The 21,478-nt window shown below is 37.7% G+C and overlaps 1 protein-coding gene across 1 annotated transcript in view; it reads right to left on the reverse strand.

Annotated features, from left to right (window-relative positions):
* Positions 1–412: 412 nt before the first annotated feature.
* Positions 413–21,478, reverse strand: part of BZW2 (basic leucine zipper and W2 domains 2) — a 51,116-nt gene continuing 30,050 nt past the window's right edge. The window contains exons 6-12 of the mRNA XM_060782146.2: positions 18,596–18,731; positions 15,581–15,690; positions 12,942–13,112; positions 9,849–9,995; positions 9,293–9,431; positions 1,998–2,120; positions 413–846 (exon numbers count right to left, since the gene is read on the reverse strand). Coding sequence (XP_060638129.1) covers positions 809–846; positions 1,998–2,120; positions 9,293–9,431; positions 9,849–9,995; positions 12,942–13,112; positions 15,581–15,690; positions 18,596–18,731 — 864 coding nt within the window. The 3' untranslated portion in view covers positions 413–808. The remainder of the gene's footprint in view (positions 847–1,997; positions 2,121–9,292; positions 9,432–9,848; positions 9,996–12,941; positions 13,113–15,580; positions 15,691–18,595; positions 18,732–21,478) is intronic.

Raw genomic sequence — 21,478 nt, forward strand, 5'->3', positions numbered from 1 at the left:
TCCCTGTCATACAGATCTTCTACATCAGAGTTCAAATCAGGCAGCCTGTGAGATATCACTCCCAGCATTCATCACCACTGGATATTCAATAACATCTAATAACATCTGGATCCTACTCAAACATGTTATTTATTCATATGGCAAAACTATCACCTATTTCTGGTAATGCAAATGCATTGCCTTTGGTTCTTAAATGGAAAGCTCCAAAGACTCTTAAGAGTTTCTACAACAAAGTCACATGTTCCTGAAGTTGTCAAATCCAAGTGTGGAAACTCTCCATGCAGACAAATAGAGAAGTTGCTTGCCATGTCAATAAAATAAAGTGCAGTCTTGAGCTTTCTGGATCTGCCTGAAGAATTTCAATAGTAGTTTAGCCACTTCTGAAACAAACAACAATGTGTAGTAGCATGAATTAAGATATAAAAGCCATTTAATTCCAAAAAATGTGGCCATGTCAAATCACATACACAAGCAAATGTTGAGCTACACGCACAAATCGAACAACCCTATGGACGGACACCAAAGTACCTGAAAGATGCTAATAAAAAGGAGTCCTTAAGTAATTTAGTTCTGTTCTGCTATATGTCTCCTTGCTGAATGCCCCTGGCCTACATTAGTGTACAGCGTGCCAGACGGAGAGTTTCAAGTACAGCATCTAACATCTTAGGGCTCCACATTTTATTCTTCTAAACAAAAGGAAAGCCTAGGCTAAAGTTTTCGGTATGACACTGAAGTAAGAGTCCTTTGCGTGAACGGTACAAAATCCCCCCAAGACGCAATTGGCTGTAATTTTAGTTTTGTGCTTCATTCAGCCATCTTGGTTTTCTTCCCCTTCAGATTCAGATTCTAAAATTCAAAAGAAAAAAGGGGCAAAGATTAGGATTTTTCCCTATTATTAAAACAGATACCACAGAAACATTCAATTTTAACTATTTCCAAATACATCTGGAAAAAAAATGCATGTGTTTTCAGATTAACACTAGCTAAAACATCCCTTTCATGATGCAGGGTCATTCATCCCATTACAATGGGAGAAGAATATTTATGATAGAATAGTAGACATTTCACAACGTTTTGAGATGAGGTGGTGGTGGGGAGACTTCTCATAACAGACACAAAGTTGTGATAATCTTTCCTTTTATTTTTAAAAGAACTTGTTTGACTTTAATGATCTTACATTTTTTAACCTTCATGCAGTCTAGATAGAACATTTCAGTCTCTACAAATGACATTCTATTCTGGAATTAATAAAAAACCAAACCTACAAGAGGGAGGTTTATGTTCTATGTCATGTCCCTGAGTTTTAGTGAGATGGAAGGAAGTGAGAGGACATCTACCCCTAGAAATGGAATTATGAACTCTGTCTCTCGGAACAATAAAAAACTGGATAAAATTGACTGAACAAACCTATGGCATTTACATTTTTTACATTTTTTCTCATGCATGGAAAGCTGATAGCCATCCAAATGTTCTACTCATACAAATTCCTGGCTCTAGTTTGTTTGGGTATTTTGAGACACCCTTAATTGTCCATCCATTTAAAAACTTGTGGACATTTACATTAAGATTCATTACAGTAGCAAAATTACAGTTATGAAGTAGCAACAAAAATAATTTTATTGTTGGGAATCACCACAACATGAGGAACTGTATTAAGCAGTCGCGGCATTAGGAATGTTGAGAACCACTGTTTTAGAAGGACACTAAAGGTTGCTACCCACCCACAATCATTACATAGACAGGAAAATTCACCAAAACACTCAGACCATTTAATTCAATAAACTGGGGACAGAGAACCACTATGCCATGACTACTAAACAAATAGAAGGGTATCTGAACGATGGAAAATCCATATGTTGGACCCAATCAAGTGAATTCTGGATTGCTTTTAAAACTTTGGCTACAAAGAATTATTTAGTATCAGCTTTGAGCATCAGTGTATTTCATGAATGGGAAAGATGTTTGCTAAGGAGTGAGAGGTTCAGATGAAGTATTACCTTCCTCAGCATTCTGCAGCCACTCAACAAACTTCTTCATCTGGTCAAGGAAAACGCTTTTGCCTTTGGCAAGATGTGCCTCTTTATACCATTTCAAGATGGCCTCTTCACTTAGGACATCCGCTAAAATTAAAAAGTCAGAAAAATAGCAGGTGGGTGTATGGTTTGGACAGCAAATTAACAATTAAAACGTTTACTTCAACCCTCCTTTCCCTTCTGGTTCTATACTTCAATTTTACCCTTTCTTGATTTTTTCTTTTCTATATCTTCTTATTTTAGTTACTGTATATACTTGAGTATTAAGCCTAGTTTTCAGCCCTTTTTTAGGCTACTTCCCCCCCCCCCCCCCCCCCCGGCTTGGCTTATACTCAGGTGAGGGTCCTGGCAGGAAGGTATGGGGCTGAATGAAGGGCTTCTTTCAGCCACACACCTTCCTGCCAGGACCCTCACCTCTCCGCACAGCAACCCAACTCTCCTTCCTTTTCTCCTCTCTCAGCGCAGCATATTTCTTCCTCTCTCATGCAGTGCACGTTTTTCTCTCCTTCTCTCTCTGCACCAGTCTTTCCCACTTTTCTTTATTCATATACACACAGCATTTCCCCCCAAAATATATAGTTAAAATAAACTATGGTGATTATTGGAAGGATATGTAAGCACATTTACACTGAAGAAGGTTAGAATAACAATTTAATCAGAGTTGGACAGTCTTATCTTAAATTACAGTTTTATGTAAATGTTCAAAACATTTAACCTACTGATGTCTCAATTAATGTAATTTTATTGGTATCTATTTTTGTTTTGAAATTTACCAGTAGCTGCATTTCCTACCCTCGGCTTGTACTCAGGTCAATAAGTTTTCCCAGTTTTTTTGTGGCAAAATTAAGCGTGTCGGCTTATATTTGGGTTGGTTTATATATGAGTATATACAGGTATATGTTAAAAAGTATCTCAATAAAAATATTTATTAAAAAGCCAAGTGTGGTTAATCTTTGCTTAAATATGAAACACAATGGTTAGCCTTGGGCAAGACACACTCTCTTCCCCACTAAAAATGGCAATGAGTAACCACATACCCCTTATCCACCAAGTAATAAATTCATCCTAGGGTTGCCAGAAAGGACTTGAAGACATGCAAGTAACAATGAATTTTATATAGTCACTATTGAGAGTTGTTTGAACTATAACTTCCAAAATCAGTGCTAATGAGAGAGAAAGAAATCTCCTGTTCATCTGTCTGTTCAGCCTAGGAATGTAATTCTTCAGTATCTATATGTATTTATTTAAAGTATTTCTGTAGTGCATCCTAGCAAGGGCTCACAGAATCCAGAGTTGAAAAAGTCACATCAGTCACTTCAAACAATGAATGCCATGTGGAACAGTACTGTTATGCTATCCCACTAGAAGCTTAAGCAAGATAAGGGCAGTGTAACTTCTTTGGGTAGGGAATTCCACAGCTAAGGCACTGCTATTTCACAAAATGTTGGGTCATGGAACAGGACCTCCTCTGAAGATCTCAAATTTCTTGCAGGATCATACAAAAAGTCAAAGTTTTTTTTGATATCTTGCCCTTGAGTCATTTAAAGGTTTGCAGGTCAATAACAGCAACTTGACTGAGCTTGGAAGTAAAACTCTAACCCAGTGCAGTTCTTGGAGGACCAATGTTATATGGTTCACCAATTTGGCATTAACTGCAGCTTTCAAATAGAGTGTATTACAGTAGCCAAGTTGATTTTTGTGTGTGTCAGGAGCGACTTGAGAACCTGCAGGTCGCTTCTGGTGTGAGAGAATTGGCTGTCTGCAAAGATGTCGCCCAGGGGATGACCAGATGTTTTAGCATCCTGTGGGAGGCTTCTCTCATGTCTCTACACGAGAAGCTGGAGCTGACAGATGAGAGCTCACCACACTTCCTGGATTCAAACCGCCAACCTTTTTGGTCAGCAGTCCTGCTGGAACAAGGATTTAACCCATTGTGCCATGGGGGCTCCAATCTTCCTTTCACAAAAAAGGTTGCAGCTGGAATGCCAGCTGAACCTAGACAACAGTCTAGGCCATTGCTGCAACCTGACTTTTCCAGAAACAGCACTGGTCCCAAGATTATCCCAAAGCTATGAATCATATCTTTCAGCAGGAGAGACCTAATAAGACATTTCACACACATTTCCATGCCTTGGCTGAAAAGCAACTCACCTTTAACACATCTGTTGTAGCAGACATTGTAATTAATGGCTAGACAAATGCTGACAGGTATTCTGTTGAAGGCTATATTTAGATTACTTAAAACTTAATTTCCATACTACATGAATGGAATGGCACAAGCATGCAAGGAAATGTATAGGATAACCAGAACCCTAGTTCAGATGCTACTTGGCAATGGTGCCTATTTAACCAAAACCTTTCTAGGGAGACAAGACAACTGAAATTTGAAGAAGATTGACCATGAGAGAAGAGGAAAGAGAAGCATCAATACTATGTGCTAAACAAAGAAAATGAAATCTTAACACAGGCCACTGTGAGCAAAGAAAAAAGAATGAAACGAGTCTCCTGTATGAATCAGGAGATCAGCTGAACCTTCCTTTTCATTTTGTGAAAAGGTTATTGGTAATTTATTCATGCCTTTAGTACCTCCAAAAAGATAATATTCTCTTGTCAATAGAGGGGGAGAGAGGCACACACAGAGAGATGTTCAATTAAGCAATCATGCAGGACAAGATACAATTAATTATACCCTTCAGTTACTTTTTGCAGTGCAAAGAACACTGGGGGCAATTTATATTTAGATATTTATGATTAAAGATGATTAAGATGACATTTTAAATTCTATTGCAATTTTGCTGAACTTTTGTGGGTAGGTCTCAATGCAACCCTTACTAATGTCACCCTGTAGGAAATACACACAGAGTGAGGAAGGAGTTCTGCCACCTACTATCTCAAACTTATGGAATTTTTATAAACACATACAAAAAAAAAGGGACACAAACCACACTGGTAGGGGAACTGTGCAAGATGGGGAGACATTTTCTGATTGATAAGGTTGGAACATAACTGACTTAAAAGAAGTTTAGTTCAGTGTGTTTGGTGGACACAAGCCAATTACACTAGATTGATTGGTAAGGTTTTTTAAAAATAAGGTTTACAATAGTGCACAAGTTGCCAAAATGCAGAAATTGTCAACATTATTCTTTCTGTAAGCCACAGTTACAAAGAAGTGAGATATCCTTGCTATTTTTATGTATATAATAAATAATAATAAAAATTTATAGACCGTCCTATCTCCCCAAAGGGACTCAGGGCAGTTTCCAATGAATATGGCCAACATTCAATGCCAAAAGGAAAACCATGCAAACAATTTACAACAAGACAGGACACATTAGACAATATAGAACAACTAACTATAACTTAATAAACAAAATAGCAAAAAATAAAAAATATGATAAATAAAAATATAAAACTAATTTTATTAGGTGAGGTTCAAAAATAGCAATGGCTAGGAATACTAAAATAGATGTAATCATCAGGTATAAAAGGGCTGGACAAGGAATAGTGCAAACAAACATAGGGCTTGGGAAATGGATGAAGTGCAGAACCTAGCAACCTAGGGATTGGGCCTAGGGACTAGTCATTCTTGAAAGTTTGCTGGAACATCCAGGTTTTCAGTTCCCTATGAAAGGAGGACAGTGTGGGGGAGTGCCTAATCTTCCTGGGAAGGGAGTTACAAAGTTGGGTGGCCACCACCAAGAAGGTCGTGTCCCTCATCTCCACCAACCATTTTTTTGACAGAGGCGGAAGTAAGAGGAGGGCCGCCCCGGACAATCCAGCTAAAAATAATAAATCAAAAATACTAACATATAGCAAAGTACCGAAAACAAACCAGATGAACCTGTGTGGCATAAAGCCTGGCTAAGGAACAGATGGACTTAATACGTTTAACTTCTCTTAGCTATATAAGACTGCTGTAAGGGATGGATCAGGATTGAGAAACTTCTTAAATGTGACTTCTTAAATGTCGTATTTGTCTCAACAAAAAAAAGATGATGGGAGCCTTTATAGAAACACGGGGATGCCTTGGAATCTGTTAAAACTGATGAAGCCGCACAAACAGTCATATGGTTATTGGGGGCATCCCAGTGGAAGAAATGGGGAGTACCTTGTCTTTGGATAACTTGACAGTCATAAGTAGAGAGGAACATAAAAGAATGGCTGTAAACTAAGCCTAATCAACATGACTACACACAGTCACACAGAACAATTTATTCAGAACATTCAGCGAAGCTTCTTAAAATAATGCACTTAGCATGTCATAAAAATGCTGGATTGCTTCATGTCCATCTCTTTGGACCTCATCACATTGACTTCTTGGAACGGAGCCAGGACAGAGACTGCTGGAGACACCATCCTGGCAGTGTCCTGGGACAGAGGCCAAAGATAACACAGGAGGCTTCCCATGTTCTCATTACTTAGAATGGGACCAGCATGGGGGGAAGCCAGGTGGCGACGCTTTCCCCTGTGTGATGGGGAAAATGGCAATGTGGGTAATGCAGGGCACAGGGTGAGGGGTGTTCACTGCTGCCCCATGGATTCACCACAATACCTGGTGAATCCCCCCACTGTTGCCTGTGTTTGGGACCTCAATGTGATGAAGTCCTTTGTGTACTCAGGCTTTGATGCTTTAATCTTTGTCACTTTATGAGCAAACATAAATTTTGATGTTTTGGAACTTCAGAGATCATCATTCACATTGGTGATGCTGGCATGTTGTTTAGTCCTGATTTAAATCATAATTCTCATTTGCATTGAAACAGTGAGCATCGGTTTAATGTCTAATAACCATAATCTTAAACCATAATTTGACTAAACACCAGAATTTTAAATGAGAAATGGAGTTTTCCATTTCAGATATAAAGTAGAATTGTGATTTAATTAGATTTATGGCTGCCAGCTTTTGGTCCTTTGGGTGTTTTGGACTTCAAATACCAGAAGCCCCATTTAGCTTGCCAACAATCAGAAATTCTAGAAACTGAAGTCAAAGCTATCTGAAGGACCAAAGGTTGGGACCTGCTAACCTAGATCAAGACCATGCCAAAGCAGAGACATTAGTAGGAAAGGAGCAAAATGGTGATTAGGTAAGTTTTTCTCAGCTTGAGTTAGCACACTGAATTATTATATCCAAAATAATGCAATACTTGTCTTATCTAAATGTTTTAACTTCTCACTGCCACAGTTCATAAAGCAGGAGAGAGTGTGTGCATGTATTGAATTGCAATGCTTAACAGCCCCAGTTAGACAGCTAATGTTAAGGAATAATAGAAGTTACAGTCCAACAACCTCTGGAACTATGGTGGCACAATAGGTGAAACCCTTGTGCTGGCTGAACTGCTGACTTGAAGGTTGGCAGTTCAAATTCACAAGATGTGGTGAGCTCCTGTCTGTGAGCCCCAGCTTCCCATGCGGGGACATGAGAGAAGACTCCCGCAGGATGGTAACACATCCAGGCATCCTCTGGGCAATGTCCCTGCAGATGGCCTATTCTCTCACACCAGAAGCAACTTGCAGTTATCTCAAATCACTTCTGATGTGATAAAAAAACATCTGGAGGTTTTTGTGTTGCCTAGCTCAGTACTAAAGGGATTTTAATACTCATTTTACAGACTGCACTAGAGGATAACTTTAAGGAGTTAGTCCCAAACTCCACAACTTACTGTGGTCATGATGACACAACACATTATGAAATATTTCTGCGGAAGTTTTTCTTTCATTCATCTATTTATAGCAACAATGTCATGTAACACTCAGCAGAAGACAGACTTTTATCTCTATGACAACCCAGGCTAAACAAGCGATGAACCCAATCTTTATATAAGATTGGGGAGACTGGAGAGAGGGAACCAACAGCTCATTTTAAAGTGCCTTCCTGTATCTTTTTGAATAAAATCAGAGATGTGCTTTTATTTGACTCTCCCAAAGACACTTCCCCATTTATATATTTAAGAGACTATTCAATCTTGTTAAGATTCATTGTTACTTTTCAAACTGAAATGTGATTTGTCTTATGCTCTGCGAACATTGGAGAATCAACCAACTGTGACTCCTAAAAGGCACCTTCTGGCCTTTTGATGTTCAAAAGGCAATTCAAGGAATGCCTCACTGGATCTCCAAAAATAAGCCATGTATAGCCATTCATACAAGTAGAGTTGTGTGAATACCGCTGCTGCTGCCCTTCCCTGGTTCAAAACAAAGGCAAGTGGGAAAGTGTGGTCTATAGGTTTCATGTGCCCCCTCCCATTTTTCTATTTTTGACATGATTTTGGCAAAAAAAATCCCCTAAAATCATGTTGAAAGCTGTCCTTCATTTTTGCAAATACACATGCTCCTTCCCAATTCCACTCCCTCATCAAATACCTTGCTTTTATTTTGTTTTCTCTTACAATGGGAATAGGAAATGGCAGCATAATTATCTTGTCACCATTTGGAAGCAGAGACAAAGTATATTGGTGTATCTGGATGGAGAGGTATCCCATGAGGCAGGGAGTTAGGGTGCAAAATACCTTCATGCACTTTCCCAAACACTTTAGATTGCTTAAATAACTCAAAAATGTAGTAACAGCCCTGAAGCAAGATCAGATATACCCATCTAATCCTCATTCCACATTTTTTTATCAATGGAATAAGAACTTACTCATATGAGCAGCAGATAACATGTGAGAAAATGCAACTGAAGTCCTCTCTCTTATTAAATATGCCTCTGACTAGGTTCTTCTAGTATATGAAATGCTCTGCAGCATGGATCATTTTCAGTGCATTTCAATTGACTCTACAAGATACATTTTCTATTATGGATGTTTAGCAACTATGAATAGCATTGCATTACTCTGCTATGGCATTATGTTTTTGTGCTATGTAATATGCCAGATAATGATTGCTGGCAAAATGTTTCTATAATATCTGCCACAAATATTTTGCTAACCTGGCATAATCTCATTTTAAATGGGTCATAGCTATGAGAGGAGGTGAAGGGATGTTCCCCCAAACAAGAATTCTGACCCATCTTGGTGTAAAGCAAAATTCTTCAACTTTTAATCCTCTTCAAATGGTTTGGTTTTCAGTTCCTAAAAGGGAATTGAAAACCAAAAGCCCAAAACCACTAATGTGCATCACATTAATAATCCTTAATAAATATTTCAGTACTGATCAACAGATGTTGGATTTTGTACAACATTTTACATTTTATCTAAGTTATATTTTATAAAAATAAAACCAAGCAAAAGAAATAAAAAATCCAAATTGATATGGACATATACCTTTATAAAAGAGCACCACAATCTTCTGAAAGGCTTTCATAAAGTGGATGTTATCATAGCAGTATTCCTGAACCTTCTGAAGAAGAATCAACTCTGACTGGCCCTGGGTGCTGAAAACAGCCAGCAAAGGTGCATATTGCTATAAAAAAAATAGAGGAGAAATTAGTTCTGTACAAATTAAAACTAAAGAGACCATTATCTGAATATTGCCTGCTCTCTTTTCAAAACATACTTTATAAAATAAACATCAATTCAAACCCTTCTTTTGGCTCACCCTGAAATCACTCCCCAAAGTCTATTGTCAATAGACTAGGGAAACGTTGATGCCATAATAATACTGTGCGTTGCACAGACTTGGTGGAATGGGTGGAAAGTTTTTCTCATTGTGAGTTGGCCTCTAATATTAGCATCAAGAATAGTTTTTTTAATGGACATGCTTTTTATGTCTTCCTACAGTGGAGAATTGTGCAAATGTTCATGCACAAACAGCTGTGTCCATAGAGACCTCTGGAGCCAATCCTACATTCTGAGGGTATAAAATTGCCCACTACCATACCTTCAAATGTTTAAGTGCCTGCTCAGCAACCAACTCTTCTTTCTTGTTCCATTCAACAGCATTCATTATACAGGTCCAGAGGAGTCCAATCACTGCTGGTTCTGCAAGATCGTTCCTCTTCATTTCTTCTTTCACGTAAAGCACCATCTGCAGAGAGATATACAGTATTTTAAAATAAAAAGGCACGTTAAAGCCAATTTTTAAATAACACCTCCTTGTTACCTATAAACCCTTGCCAACAATTAGATTCCTGGATCATGTAATCCAATTGTTGGAAATTTACAGAAAAAACTGTGTTGGGGAATACAAAAAAGAAGCATGTCACAATGAGCTTTTATTGGGGCAGGATGCCTGGTTTTCTAGATCAAACTGAAAGCCAAAACTGAGGTCACAACAATATCTGTTATAGAACTCCAATATGCCAATGGTAATATAGTCTATGCACATTAAGAAGAAGACCTACAAGCCACTTTAAACACCTTTGCAGAAGCATACAAGAAGCTCAGCCTCTCATTGAACATCGAGAAAACCAAAGTGCTCATCCAGCAGGTACTAACCAATCCCTTGGCAATGTCAAAAATTCAGCTTAATGATGTAATGATAGAAAATGTTGGCCATTGCTGCTACCTTGGCAGCCACCTCTCCATAAAAGTCAACATTGACACTGAAATATAACACTGCTTGAGCTCTGCGAGTGCAGCATTTTTTTGAATGAAGTAGAGAGTGTTTGAGGCTCGGGACACCCATAGGGATACCAAAGCGCTTGTTTATAAAGCTATTGTCCTCCCAACTTCACACTCAACTTCTGGGATGATTCTGGGATGATTCCATCAGTGTTGCCTCTGGAAAATCCTGCAAATCTCTTGGGAAGACATGCAGATAAATGTCAGCATGCTGGAAAAAGCGAAGACCATTGGCATTGAAGCGCTGCTCCGATGCCATCAACTCTGCTAGACTGGCCACGCTGTCCAAATATCAGATCACCATCTCCCAAAGCAGTTACTATACTCGCTACTCAAAAATGGAAAATGAAATGTTGGTGGTCAGGAAAATAGATTTAAATGTTAATCTTTAAAGTGTGACATTGACACCGAGAACTGGCCCTTGAGCACTCTAGCTGGTCAGCTGTGACCAGCAGTGCTATGGAATTTGAAGAGGCACAAATGGAGCACAAAAGGAATAAATGTGCCAAGAGAAAGGCACATCAAGCCAATCCTGCCAGAACCATCTTTCACCTGGAAACTGATGTCCTCACTGTGGAAGAACATGTCGGTCAAGAATAGGGCTCTACAGACACCTACGAATCCACCACCACTTGGAAGGCCATCATACTCAGACAACAAAGGATCATCTAAATAAGTAAGTAAGTAAGTTTCTAGATCACTTTGAACTAAATGAAATGGTATAAGTGGGTTCACCATACCTCAATCTTCATACAGCAAGCAAACATTCTCACTGTTACAACATACAATAGGGAGTAAAAGTTCTCTTAGCAGTCGCCAGGGGGCAAGCATCACATGAAAATTCTTAATGTATGCCTTTAAGTTGTTTCTGACTTTCCCTAAGGTAAAACTAGCATGGGGTTTACTTAAGAAGGTCTTTAGAGAGAAAGCTCCCACTGCCTTCCTCTGACACTATAAAACTATTCCATTATTTGGCAATAACTGACCCAGAATGCCTGGATCGTTGGTTTTTTTTTTTTTTGGGGGGGGGGGGGTGAAACTGGTTGAATAATTTGTCTCCTGCAAAAAGTCTTATTTCAGAATGAACTGTTCACAACATATTAATCCTGTCTCTTAGCAGTGGTTCAGCACGAACAATTGTTAATACTACAACTGGCAACTCACTGCCAACAGTTGGGTAACTTAAAGCATGTAACTCTAGTTTTCCAACATATGCAGCATTCTGAATAAAAATCAAAAGATACTTGGCATGCTAAAATAACTTGAATTACTTTTATTTTAGACTGCTCCATCTAGAAAGTCCCTATTATAATCTCAGGATCATTTATATGAATGTACCAAAACAAAGCTAGTTGCAAAGCAGGGGAAGCATAAAAAATGTAAGTGAGAAGCATATTTTTCCAGACATCATGGGTCACAGCCCCCTTTTCTTCCTTTTCTGCTTTGTGCCATCTCAATCAGGATGAAAAAATGTTGTTGTTGTTGTTGTTGTTGTTGTTATTATTATTATTATTAGGAAACAATTACTGTGCCAAAGAGCAGACACACATGTATGACATAAAACTCCAGCTACTAATCCATCCATGCCATGTTACAACTTTGGGAACATCTGTCCATTTTGGTTTCTTCCATATTTGAACTATATATATATATATATATTATAAATTACAACCAAAATGGAACTGATTTTATATTATTAGGGGTTCTGGGTTTGGCACTGACCCTGCCATTCACAAGCTTACATCTTTATTTGTATCAGAATTGTAAAAATAGATGACCCATTCAGTTTGAGTATACAGTACATTATAATAACCTAAGAAGAATGCTAAATGATTTTGCGAGTTTGGGTACAGGTATCACATTTTGTTGTGTGTACATCTACTTTTGACTATTTCCTGAAAGAAGAACCAGGAAAGTAAGACTCTGACTGTAAATAGAAGGTCAACTGCTGTCCTCACCTTTTTGCCTTGTCTTTTACTCGTATTTTGAAATGGCCATATGACTGGTCAAATAAATAAATTATTATCTACTTTTGACCGAGAAAAAAAATATTGTGAAAAACAAGCTCAGCAGTGTCTTTATTTTTTAGTCTATTCCTCTGATCAGCAAAATGCCTCTATGTTTGCCTTAAAAATAATTAGCACTTCACATCCTATATTTATCTGATCTAACACTTCCTATAGTAGTTCAAAAACAGAGACAACTAAGATTAAACAGAATATATACAATGGAGAAAACTCATGGAAAGATATACAAAATTATTTCCATGAACATTTTTCTACACCACAACTTTGTTCTTTATCCCAATCTTATCAGCTACATTTTTAATCTCTTCCCATGGTAGCCCACATTCACTTAAACTTTTCCATTTTTCTTTCAATTTGTATAAGAGAGAAACCAATTTTTCCACCTCTTTAATGGGGCATTCCTGAGAAAGGCGCTCCTGGAGTTCCTTTTGCAGCTCTTTCCTCGTCCCCAGTGACTGTTGAACTCGGAGGAAATCTGAAAGCTCTTTGAGTCCAGCATCAGTGAAGTACTTGGCAAAATGCTCCACATTCTGCCGGTTAGGAGGAAACAGTTCCTGAAAGAAAGGAACAAGACATTTAAAATGATATATGAAGTCAAATCATTTTGTGACGATTGAGGAGAAGCACATAAAACAAAAACATGGCCACAAAAATAGAAATAATATAAACTTGCAATATAAACTTTGCTACCCAGCTGTGGTAAAGCAGTCACTGTTTTAGGAGAGCACTTAAGTGGCCACTGGATCTGAATAGAGAACTAGACAGCCATTAGTGAGAGCTTTTTATGAGGCACCAGAGACTGCATGTGGGCCTTTTAAATTTCATTTCATTTTCATTTAAAGTACTGAGAGTGCTTTGAAAAGCAGAAGGATCTCAGTAAACAACACAGACTTAGTTTCTGGCTAGGAGCCATCTGGAACAATCTGCAGTGCATGTTAGTCTTGGGGCACAGAGGCACAAAAGAGGGATGCTCACAAATGTAATAGGCACATCTCAGGATGCTGTGATGTATCATCATTAAAATGCCAAAACATTTCAACTTTCAATTACTTTGGGGCCTTCTTTAAGAGTTTACTCAAAGAAAACAGCTTGCAGAAATCTCTGATAAATCATAACTTAGTACGAATGTTTTCCTTTTTATTTTAGCAATCAAAATCCTTCAAGAAGACTTGAAATACTTAAAGGACAAAACATATCAGGCATTTTAATAGCAGAAGATCACAACATCTTGAGTTGGTTCTCTTTAATATGTAGCTTCTGTTGGGTGTTGTAAGAGTTTGCAATTCTAGGGGGGACGGGGGACAGCAATGACCAACCAAAGAAAGTCTAAGAGCCCTACTGTCTTGTTTTTCAGTCCACCTCAGGATCCCATGGGCTCTACTCATTCCGCAAGGAAGGGAAAATAGCCATGTAGGAAACCCCAGGATGGCCTCACCTACAATGCCATATAATGTAGTTTCAGAGTGCAGATGAACTGAATTATACGAGTCTACGCTGCCATATAATCCAATTCAATCTGCATTCTGAAACCACATTATATGGCAATGTAGATGGGGCTGAAGTTGTAATCGATTCTCAGGAGGACCATATTTGCCCCCGTACACTTAAAATTCACCATTCTATCTTCTGGGAAACATCTAACTTCAAGGAATAGCTTATCAAAATATGTGCGAATACTTCAACTAATGAGTGAAATTGCTGCTCATTGTGCCAAGCTACAACTTCTCATTTCTATATCTGTCAAAATGTTTTGTCTGCAATACTAAGTGTGCTGCCTTGAAGAATTTTATTATTTTAAAACTTGTTTTTGTTTTTAGAAATGTTTTTACATGGTTTTATGCAGTTTACATTTTTTTTTTTTTTACTGTGAATCGTTTAAAACTGTTTTGGAAGCTGCCCTGGGAAAAAGCCAATATATACACAATAAAGAAAAATAAATAAATAAGCAAGCAAGCAAGCAAGCCAAGTTGCATTTTCTTTCAAAACAATGTGCATTTGGCCAGTCTAGATTGTCCAATAGATTTTTTTTATTATATGTTGTTTCTGATAATTTATCCTCCCCATAGAGACTATTTTATATGTGCTTTTAACTATGATTTGTTATTTTATTGTGCTGTGTTTTATGATTGTATATGGCATTGAATATTTGCCTTTGTGTTTGGAAGCCACCCTGAATCCATTTGGGGAGAGAGGGCAAGTTAGAATATTATTATTATTATTATTATTATTATTATTATTATTATTATTATTATTATTGAGTTGCTGTGAGTTTTCTGGGCTGTATTGTCATGATGAGAAATATGACACATGGGCTGAATGAATTGTATGAAAGTAATGAATGAATGAGAGCTAATAATTTGGCTGAAGACACCATTCAAAAATATTAAGACCTTCAATGACTAACTGCCTGATTGCTGAACTGAAATTAAAAGTTGCTAAACTGCTGACAGTGATAAGGACTGTGACAAATGATTAACTGTTAATTTTTCTGGGGAAAAACAATGTATTTACATTAGTCAGAGACATGGGCTCTTTTAAGTTAAGGACATTTCTTGCAAGATTCCTTAGGTTAAGAAGGAAGTTAATACAACGTTTATTGTTTACAGCACCAATTAAGAAGGGTCAACATCTGCCAGAAAACTGAGATGGAAGCCAGGATGTTTCAGGATGGAAAAATCTTTCATTAATTTACAACTCTTGTCTGTCTGAGGCAGGTGTGAATGTTGCAATTGGCTACCTTGATTAGCACAGAATGGCATTGCAGCTTCAAAGCCTGACTGCTTATTGCCTGGGGGAATGTTTTGTTGAGAGGTGTTAGCTGGCCTTGATTGTTTCATGTCTGGAATTCTCCTGTTCTTTTGAGTGTTGTTCTTTATTTACTATTATTTATTTATTTATTTATTTATTTCTGTAGTTCACTTCTTTCATTGTTCTGAATTGACACTGTAGGTAAACCTGATTATTGGATAATAAATAATAACAACATATCAAACAACACCAAAGAGAAGAAGGGAATACTTACTAGCAACCTTTTGTCTAAGTTCGCTTTTCTTAATGAGGAGGTAACTGAATTGGCATCTTTTTCTAGCATCCAGGCTTTAAAAAGCTTGACAGCAAAAGAAGCAGCAATACCTAGAAAATAATAAAACCAATGTAAGCAAGAGTACAAATAAACATAATTTAAATTTATAGCCAACTGGGAGGGATTTTTTTTTTAAGAACACAGGTTTGGAAGCAATAAAATTGAACCAAGTTTGACAATGACAATAAGTAAAAGTTGCAGATAATGGTAGTTTGTGTGTTATGATGTTAAAGAATCGATATTACAGATGCCTGCTATGAATAAAAGCAAAATGTATGTAGAAAAAATATGATAGAGTTGAAAGGCAACACTATTCATGACTGTTTATCATAAAAATGTAAAAGTGTTATTTTATTTAACAAAAACATGCACATGTCAAATTGCTATTTCAATAAACAGACCAGATGGACCTAACATATCTATTCAGAGTGGATCGCAAAACTAGGACTACAAAGTAACTTATTATTTGGGTGGCCAAATGTCTTATAACATGTTAATCCTACTACCCTCAAAATACTCATGGAAGAGAGTGAACAAGAAGTACAAGTCTTATTTGGGCAAATGCAGGATTCAAGCAGTTGGGTTACCATGGTTATCAGCTGTTGATATTGCTAAAATGTACTTTCCTGTGAAAAGCCTCCAGCCTGTGCAATATAACAGGGGCACAAAGAGCAGCAGCAAGTTTTGATTCTGATTTTATCTTGTTGAAAGATGCATCCCATATTCAGACAGAAGTCCACACACTCAAGGAGATTTATTTCCAAATCACTGAGTAACTGATAATAATTTCTTGACGTTATATGTGTAGCCCTGAAAATCTACCCATAAGTGTAGGACTCTACATTCGACCTCAAACTTTTGAGAGTGTTGGTAAGATGTTATAAAGGTCTCTTCCTGCCATCAATTGAGCATATTTATAGATAGATAACAGCTTCTTCAGAGCATGCATGAGTAATTCATAGTCTATCGCCAAGACTAACATTGTCAGCAGCGTCAATGGAAACAAACTTAGAAATCATGGCTATTTATACTTGTCTTCTTATTTATTTTCACCATTAGGTCACCCTTCAGTCAAGTTCTGGTATGCAACTACTATTATCAAAACAAGTGTGGATGAGTTCAGTGTGCCAGCAGGCCAAAAGAGTGCTTTTGAATGGGTCTCTTTGAGTCATATTTTCCTCTTGGAACTCTGGGAAGATCAATGAACTAACAACCAGGAGGATGCAAATTAAGTATATGCCTCTTATTTGTACTCATGACACATGACCAACCATGACCACTTGAGTTCTCCTTCAAGTTCCCGTTCCATAATGGATTGATGAACAAAGGAAAAGGATAAAGGTGGATACTCTGCATGCTCTTTCAAGTACTCTCTTACATATACCAACACTGTGCCTGGTACCTCAAAGCTGAGGACAGCTTATATTTCAATTGAAGAGGCACAACTTACTCCACTTTAGTTCTACAATAGTGGTTCTCAACCTGTCATTCCCCAGATGTTTTGGCTTTCAACTCCCAAAACTCCTAACAGCTGGTAAACTGGATAGGATTTCTGGGAGCTGTAGGACAAAACACCTTGGGACCCACAAGTTGAGAACCACTGTTTTACAATGATTAGACAAAAGCTGTGCTGGAGTGAGACTGCAATTGTAAGCTTTGCCTATATTGCCTAATAATACATGAAACTGATCAACCTTACTGTTTTCCCTTTTTAAATTACCTCATTTCTGTTGTACCTTAGTTTAGCTGCCATTTACAATCTCAAAATATAAGGTTTAGACTCTGTTTCTCCTACAAAATCCTGATTCAGATCAGCACAACCTTCCTTTGATGTATTTTGATCAAGGAAGCATTCTTCTGCCCTAAATTCAGACAGCCCTCCCCATTTGTTAGTTTAACTTCTACTAATGAGACCACCCTCCTTTTCCCAAGTATGTCCAAGAAATATAAACACTTTAATTTGTAACTAGTCCCTCTGAAACCTTCTCAACATGGGTTCACAAAGGAGGATCCACACTATTCAAAATAAATCTTATCAGCACAATGCCTATGAAACAGATTTGGCTCAGTGGCTCCTTCTCCAGAAGGAGCTGTTCTTACTAGTTTGCTTCAGAAAGAGGGCGAGATGGGGAGAAGAGGAGATGGAGTTACCATGAATAAGGATTAGGCTTTTCCTCCTTGAATAAACTAGTTGGATTTTCAACTATTGATTTACGGAATGGGGGATAAATGTTTTATAGTGAAATTTCTATTATGAATTTGCACTTATTTTGTACAGTATGACAACCCTCTCCCACATCTACAAGAGACCGGTTCCAGGACTTCATGTGAATATATGTAGGTAACAGTGGACACTATTGAATGGTGTACCACAATGCCAGACTAGAGATGCTTATAGAAACACCTATCTAGGCACTGCTAGGTCTTCCAATACGACTCTATAGTTATCTTTCAGCAGAAGCATATTGTATAATTGTCTGGAGAACCTAGGAAATGACTAGAGATGCCATATTTTCTCAGACAAGTGTAAATTAAAACATGACTCCACAGGTATAAGTTACATGTATCTTCTATTTAGACTTAAAATTTACATCCAGTACATGGCAGAACATGTAGAAGTTTCCTACAGTGAAATCCTGTATTGGTATCCAACTGGAGATTTGAAACTTTGGGAACATTTGAATATGTGCTTAGGATTTAGTATGTATTTAATTTGTAATATTGATGGGGGATAGACTAGACTTAAACTGTGATTAATGGAGTTTGTAAAATGAGCAACATAACAATTTACATGTGCACTGCAGAATCAAGTGTTCTCATCTCAGTCCACTTCCATAAAGTCTAAGGAAGACAAAGGCTACTTTTTCAGAGCCTAACACCCAAATTACTGGGAAGGCAAATTCATCTCCTAATGAGAGCTTAAGATATCCTGCAGCCAGTAAAAAAGAAAGTTACCTTCTTTGACAATATTGTCAGTGAAAAGGCTTGTTAAAATGGTAGCAGGAAGTGTCCCGTTGGCTAGCAAGATTCCGGTGAGCATTGCCAACTTTGTCTGCTCCGTTTCAGAAAAGGCTTTAAGGAATAACAGGAGCTGTGAAACAAATGACACATACACTTTTGGAAGCATGTAAAACAATAGCAGTGGTGTGAATGCACCCTATCTTCCTTGATACAATTAGAAGGGAGTCCCATTGTACAATGGTTTCTTTGAAGCACAAGCCTTGGCTTCATTTAATATAAGTCAAGGGTTTGCATCCATAGTTTTTCAGCTGGCTTGAGGTATGGCTAACAGATTCCAATCTCAAAGACAAGGGATCATGGGAACTATAATTTTAAAAAAAACCTGAGAGGGCCACAGTTGTAACACTTTGCTGCAAATAATTGCTCTTTACTGCAGATGATAAAGGAAATTGTACACTTAGGAGGCATGTTGCACCGGGGGCAAAGCCTGTCTTTTATCTGACTATCCAGATCATCCTCCATTAACAGACATTGGATATTCTGGAGCAAGAAAGTGAACGATTCTTCCTGACTCACAAACATACATTCACAAAGGAATATTCATAATATCTGTCTTTATGTGTGCCTTGCCTGTTCAAAGAATCTATCATGGTAAGCTTTCACCTCATTTATGGATAATGCAGAAGCTGCCTTTCTCATAATACAGTGGAGACAGAGCTAACTGGTTGAAAATAATAATAATACAGAACCATATCAACCTTTTCATGTCGCTTCTTCTCAGTTCTAAATGATAGCCTTACTTTTGTCTGAATATCCAGAGAGACTTCTCAAATTAAATTACAATTACAATGGGCTGCATGGAAGCCAACCAGATTTCTTGTAGATCGGCCTTGGGAGATGTTGGTCCATCTTCTTACACGTTTTCCCTAGTTACCATCACTATCCTTTTTCCTGATGGACTCAAGCCCTTTGAAGCGTTTGGGGAGAACATGGATAACTCTTTCCTAATATCACAACTCCTTGCTGAATCCTCCACTGTAGCCAAGGTGTATGCTTTCTGTTTTGTGACTGTGAAAAGAGGCTGCCACACATCAAGCAGTGTTGAACTGTGGTTTTCCTCTAGAGTTGGGTCAGAACCACCAGAACAGAGAGGTAAGAGATTCCCTCTCCAGCTTGTTGTGACTCTCCTAAAGCTGAATCTGATAGAAAGGTATACTTTGCATAACTAGTTCTGAAATAGCATAGGAGTTGATGGCAAATAAAAAGGGATTATTGGCTGTGAATATCAGAACTGGATATAACATAGCATATACGTTTCTTTGCAAAAAGTTTTCAAGACACACAAAATAGATTTATCAAACTTTTTGATGGAGTTTTGCATATGCAAAGTGATTACAGGATGCCTTGACATGAAAATGCACCAGTTCCAAATCAGCAAATGGATCTTTTTTTTTGAGGTTTATTCAACAACTGTACAGACAAATACAAATATAAATACACTGTATGTCTCTTCTTCAGTCATTTATTTCCTTCCAGGAATACTTGCAAGAGCTTTCCAGCCTTATATCTACCTTGCTGTGCTTTAAAAGTTGTTTTAAGTGCAGCTAACTGTAGCTTATATTTGAAATTTTATTTGTGGATGCCAACATATAGGATACAGCACTTGACAAGAGATCAGTCTGCTTACCATAAAGTTTACTAGCACAAACAACATCTGAGTTTCTGGGAAAGGAGGCATACTAGAATGCCTTATTTTATTTTAATTTTACATAAGGATACCATTTTCCTTTGTTCAAAGGATATTATTTGTTCCTTATTCAGTTGTGAAGCACTGGCTGAAACAGCTTTTTGTTTTGCAGGAGGAGGGAAATCCAATTCTAATTAACCTACTTTGAAAGCACAAAAATTGAACACAGTGTTTGGCTTCAGGTTGTTATTTGCATCGCCAACTTGCACAACTGATTGCTTTCAGGGCAATTCTCCTGCTATCCCCTATTATTGCTTTGTTTACCAGCACTGTAGGGGAGGCCTTCAAACATAGAAGTGCTTCTGGATAATATTGACTTCACACCCACTCAGTTCCGATTTGCTGCTAGGCAATCAGCAGTATAACTACAGGTACTATACAAGCAAGTGTTTGGTGATGACCTTTTAATTCCAGCAGGCTTTTATGAATTGGTTTTATATTATATTGAAAAAACTTTTTAATATGCCATTATGCTTTTCTTCTCCCTTTGAAATACATGTTTTAAGTGGTTTTAATTTTGTTGAACATTAAAAAAAATTAACCTAACTGGTGATGTGTATTAACTCTATTGTGCTCCACCTCAAGCCATTCCGAGAAGGGGGTAACAAATAAAATGTATTATTATTATATTTTTATGTTTTTAACTATGTAATATAATGGACTGGTTGCTCTGACATGACAAATAAATAAATACTATGCCTGCAATCTAAGTTCTCCTCAGCCTAAATAGCCCAAATATCCATTGGACCCACCACTATGTAACCCCCATGAAAGTGCAGCAACATTATACAATATATGTCAATGATTGGGTGCCACTGTCCAATACACAACCATAGTACACCTGCACAACCAGAACGTACAATGTTGCTGTAAGTGCAACTCTGTTTCACTACTGTCAGCAGAACACATCCTTTGGGCTATGAAGACTAAATTGCCCCACATGTGTAGTATGGCTAATGCATACATATGATACTAACAGAATGCATGCATGTGTTTTTATCTACAATCTCTTTGGTTTGGTGAACTAGTTTGTGCCCTAGTTTGGAAAAAAGTAGGGGTACAAAAAGTGCTGTCTGGGTGAAAGGTTTTACAAAAACTGCACGGCAAATTTTACATCATGATCAAATCCA

This window comes from Anolis sagrei, chromosome 6 (assembly GCF_037176765.1).
Source record: "Anolis sagrei isolate rAnoSag1 chromosome 6, rAnoSag1.mat, whole genome shotgun sequence".
Lineage (NCBI taxonomy): Eukaryota > Metazoa > Chordata > Lepidosauria > Squamata > Dactyloidae > Anolis > Anolis sagrei.